This window comes from Aplysia californica, unplaced genomic scaffold, assembly GCF_000002075.1.
Source record: "Aplysia californica isolate F4 #8 unplaced genomic scaffold, AplCal3.0 scaffold00052, whole genome shotgun sequence".
NCBI classification, from domain to species: Eukaryota; Metazoa; Mollusca; class Gastropoda; order Aplysiida; family Aplysiidae; genus Aplysia; species Aplysia californica.
In genome coordinates, this window is record NW_004797322.1 from 953,843 (window position 1) to 959,214 (window position 5,372).

A 5,372-nucleotide genomic window follows, 5' to 3' on the forward strand; every position below is an offset into this window, starting at 1 on the left:
CGACAAATTAATATCTTATTTTTCATTCATAGTAGGTGGATTTTTTTCCTCCAAAAGTAAAACAAATGAACAAGCTTTAAGATGATACTATTAGTTCCATATGAGTGCCTGCATGTATACATTCATATATACATACATACATGCATACATACATAATACATACATACATACATACATACATACATACATACATACATACATACATACATACATACATACATACATACATACATACATACATACATACATACATACATACATACATACATACATACACACATACATACATACATACATACATACATACATACATACATACATACATACATACACACACACACACACACACACACACACACACACACACACACACACACACACACACACACACACGCATGCATGCATGATACGTACATACATACATACATACATACATACATACATACATACATACATACATACATACATACATACATACATACATACATACATACATACATACATACATACATACATACATACATACATACATACATACATTACATATCATCATTTTATTACTTTTATTGCTACTATTATTACTATTATTATATAAGTAGTAGTAGTAGTAGTAGTAGTAGTAGTAGTAGTAGTAGTAGTAGTAGTAGTAGTAGTAGTAGTAGTAGTAGTAGTAGTAGTAGTAGTATCATCATCATCATCATCATCATCAACAATATCATCATCATTCATCTTCTTCTTCTTCTTTTTCTTCTTCTTCTTCTTCTTCTTCTTCTTCTTCTTCTTCTTCTTCTTCTTCTTCTTCTTCTTCTTCTTCTTCTTCTTCTTCTTCTTATTATTATTATTATTACATGTATTAGTATTATTATTATTATTATCATTATTATTGTTGTTATTTTGTTATTATTTTTATCATAACTATTCTTAGTATTATTATTAATATTATTATTATCATCATCATCATCATCATCATCATTATTATGAATGTACATCATCAAAGAGACAAGGATCTTCAACCTTTGCATTTTTTGCACCACTCTATGTTATGTAACTCTCTGAGGCAGATGAACGTATAGAAAATAAAATAAAATGATCGCACTTTGACGGCCCTCCGGACTACAGGCGTAGTTGACCCCCGCCATGTAAGCATACACCTCTCTATCCACGTCCTGTGAGACGCAGCTGGTGTCCAGGGCGTACTGGGCACAGTGACTGCCGCTCTCCAAAATTCTGAAAGAGAATAAGAAGAAGAATAACATGTCTCTCGTGGTCGAGATGTTACGGTGTTAGCCTCCCATTGAATAGTCCCGGGTTCAAAACCGGGTAGCGACGGAGAAGAATTTTCTTCTCTAAAATGTTCTCCTTTCATCTCATTTCCTGCTCTCTAACCATTTTCAGCTGTCTGATTTCGTTTCCACTTTCTGCATATATCCCCTAACTTCCTCTGCCCCCTTCCCCCTCTGGGTTCCTGATTCTTTCTGCAGCCTTTCGACTGCCACTCCATGGCTCCTTCTTATTGCTGTCTTTCAGCCACACCCCTGATATTATGATAGGTAAGATCTACGTCTAGCCTTATCGGATAACGGCGGGAAATGTTGAACGTCCAGTGAGCAAATTGCGCACGTTAAAGACCCCTTGGTTGTCCAAAATCGATAAGAGCAGGCGCTTCGACCGCCATCCGGGCAAAATTCAAAATTCCTACCGAAACTGAAACTCATATGACCTAATGCAGTTGCGAGCACCGTAAAACATTTACAAAGAAAAAAAAAGAAGCACGTCGGTGTTGAATACAACAAGTGAATATCAGGGTACACGGCAAGATGAAGACCAAGGAAGACCTGTATCGAGCATTTGAAGGATACCTGTGAGACCCACAACATCCCACCCAGTGAGGCCATTCAGCTTGCCCCAGACCGAAAGCTCTTTCTCCCCTCGACGCCATAGGTTGTATAAGACGAGGGGTATAGCATAAAGTAAGTAAGTTGTGCGCACTCCACTAAGTCCATTTTGGTACATTTAACACCCCAAAGACCAAAAAAAAAGTTTTGTTGTGTTGGTCGTAATTAGGAATCATGAAAAGCAAGAAAACTGTAAGTCTTGACCATAGCAAGCATTACACTGTATTTTGGTGATGTTGATAGGTGCATCTTTGATCCAGCTTTGAGAGCGTGTAATAATCGAAAATTCTACAAATTTGGTCTTATGTGGATTGCCTGCGATAACGACGATAAAAGCCCAATCTTGGGGAGTTACATCATGTCTCTTGTCAGAAACAGCAGAATGAAAACTAAGATTTGAAGGAGTCCGAAAAATAAAGGGTTTAAGTTCAGTAGGACTTAAATATGATATTAAAGTGCTCATATACCATGGGACCCTACAAAAGCTTTATCCACGGAGACACTCATAACAACGGTTAATACAATAATATAGAAAGGAACGCGAGATTTTACTGACGTACTTGATCACCATCTGGATTTAATGTGACAAATTTACACATGAAAATTCCACGTTTGAAAGAAGTAAGAGCACGTCATGCTCCATGCGACATTCGTTTCGGCCGATACATAAAAAAGGAGGAAAAATTACACCGGTGAAAAGATACGTTTCCTCACCTGCACAATTCGTCGACAGGTGCGGATCGGGCATATGCCAGGAGCTTTTCATCTGTGTCCCCGTGCATCATAACCCTTCCCATCACCATAAATAGGCAGCTGACTATATCGGCCTCGCACTGATCAACGGCATTTATGGTAACCATCAGACCTGTAAACAAAAATAATTTGAACCTGCGTTGATTTGTCGTTTTATCGAAACTTTAAAATGCGTCTAATTTACCTTCTCTTTAAACAAACAAGCAAACAAACAAGCAAAATATGAACAAATTAACAAACTAAAAACAAAATCAAATATGAAGAATAAGAATATCTCTGACCTATCTGTAAGAGTTGCGGTTAAAAAAAAAAATATCATATTATCATCTGTCAACTAAAGACATAAAAGTAGATCGTTAGGAATCTTTGAATGCTCGTTTTTTCTACACTCCTTCGTCGAGAATAGAAAAAACCCCATTTATTTGAGAATTTAGAAGAAAAACTTTCTAAGAGATGGTATGGGAAGTGTTAAACATCACAATATAGATAATTTTTAAGGGAGTTAGAAATTCCATAAAAGGAACAACACGATGTGCGAAATTACTGCAGCGGCTGTTTCTATAATTCATTTTTAATATAGGCGATTTTACGTCCCGTTCGACAGGATTTAGATCATTTAGGAAGCGGGTTTCCGACCCTGCCTGTAAGGCCCAACCCGGGCTGAGAGGGAAGCGACATCTCAGCAGAAAGATAGATGATTATGAATTTAGAAATTATCTCCACTCGGGAATCGAGCTCGGGTCAGCAAAATGTCCTACTGCTACACCTTGGACGCCGGTTTTGCCACTGTAAAGTCTTCAAACGTCGCGCATTAAGTGCTATTTTGTTCCTTGTGTTGATTCCAATTTCCTTTTTTTTTTTTTTAGTTTTCATCTTAGTAAGAGTTTTACGGCACTTGTAACACAAACAAGTACAGACGATTAGAGGTGATATACGAGAGTAACAAACACAAAAAAGAAGGAGAGATAAGGACGACAGATGTTTGATAGGAGAGAAGGAGCAAACTGCACCTCGGCACCCCCCAACCACCAACTTAAATTTCCGTCTTTTGGAAGAATTAATTGTCGCAGCTGTCAAGGCTGTTGAAAAAAATCCATTGGAGCCTAGATTTGTAATAGTTGATATCCTTCCTGAGAAAGTCATTACATCTTTGATCACATTTCTGTTTGAGCACGTGACAGATACATTGCAGACCAAGGGTAATGCTGTGGCACATTTTGAACTGCACTACATAAATCAGAAACACGAATTTTCATAATATTTGTAGTTTAGCGCGGTAAAATCAGGCGATCATCAAAATAATGTAATCAAGGACACCGACATTGTATTGGCTGTTTAGGCTTTTGTTTTTTCGAATTTTCTTTTCTTTTTGGCTCAATATCTTCTAGATCTATATCCATAATTTAAGAACACATTTCTGCGTGGACTTGACTGACAATCATTGATCAAAATCACAAAAAAATCATAAATTTTCAGGACACTCAAAACTTTGGAAGTCACCATACTTTGGCGGCCTTTTCCTCACTAATGTTACCTCTTACACTAGGCGACTTCCACCTCCTTCAATCGCAAATGTCTTGACTTCTATTGAAGTTAGATGGGTACGTTTTTCGCCAAACGCAAGACAAATGAACACGCTTTAAGATTATGATAATAACTCCACATTGCCCAAAATTTTACGAGTGCATGATCCCCCCCCCCCTTTTGAGACACAATTCAGAGTTTGCATATTGCTGCTTGCCAGTTTTAAGTTTCATATTAAAAACAACAACTGTAAAATCTGCGTGAATAAAGAAATTCTATTTTTAAACAGATCCTCTTCAAGCGTTTTCGAATAACTAGAATCTTTGTCTTCAAAGAGTTAAAAAAGACGGCAGAACTGACACCTTCCAGGGTTTACTTGCCTGCCACAAAAACAGCGACAATGATGACTTGAAATGTTTTCATCGTGTAGCAAAAGGTCAAGGAAACGGGCCAGAAGTCCTGAAAAAAAAGATAAATGAATCTCTAAGAAAAATGTTATAGTTCAACACTTTACAAACATTTTTGTTCTTAGCTCACAGAAAGCATATTAGTCGGCCTTAACCTTGTCTTCAAGGTCAGGTCGGCCGTTAATGATCCTGAATGGAACAACCTGTAGTTCGCATGTCCACCCAACAAGAAAAAAACCGTGCTTTCTGGTAGGTGACAGTTCGGTGTGTTCGTTTCCGATTTGCGTGCACTGGTCAATTAATGTTAAAGAACATAAGGCGCGAATATACAAAACTATGAATTATTAGTTCTTTTAAATCCGTGGTAATTATGCGTTGATTATATAAAGTTTTGAGGCACTGTTCACGAATATGACTATATTTCTCGTAAGAACTTGAAATTATAAATTATGTTTATCTCTGTTCTACCTTGACTATGGCTGATAGAACGCCACACAACCCGGCAGAAATTCAGCATGCTGTATTCCTAAACACTTGCCTTTGTAATGAGGAGAGGTGTTGTTTTGGCGAACACATTCAAACGAGGATTTATCATATTTTTTACTTGTGCTCTATTTCAAACACACATTTGGATGGCAATTTCTAATTTGTTGTACGTTCAGACGCACACGTACAATGCAGATCTGGGTAGGTTACAATAATACAGAATGTAAAGTAATAATGAGAATCATAGTATAATTTTTTATTATCATTCTAAATTATAATAAGGCTGAAAATGATAACTGAGAAATAA

At 37.0% G+C, this 5,372-nt stretch overlaps 1 protein-coding gene across 1 annotated transcript in view; it reads right to left on the reverse strand.

The window, feature by feature from the left end:
• LOC106011082 overlaps nucleotides 1-2,952 on the reverse strand; it is a 10,911-nt gene extending 7,959 nt beyond the window's left edge. Inside the window, exons 1-2 of the mRNA XM_013079444.2 lie at nucleotides 2,610-2,952; nucleotides 1,097-1,227 (exon numbers count right to left, since the gene is read on the reverse strand). Coding sequence (XP_012934898.1) covers nucleotides 1,097-1,227; nucleotides 2,610-2,755 — 277 coding nt within the window. The 5' untranslated portion in view covers nucleotides 2,756-2,952. The remainder of the gene's footprint in view (nucleotides 1-1,096; nucleotides 1,228-2,609) is intronic.
• Between the last annotated feature and the right edge of the window lie 2,420 nt (nucleotides 2,953-5,372).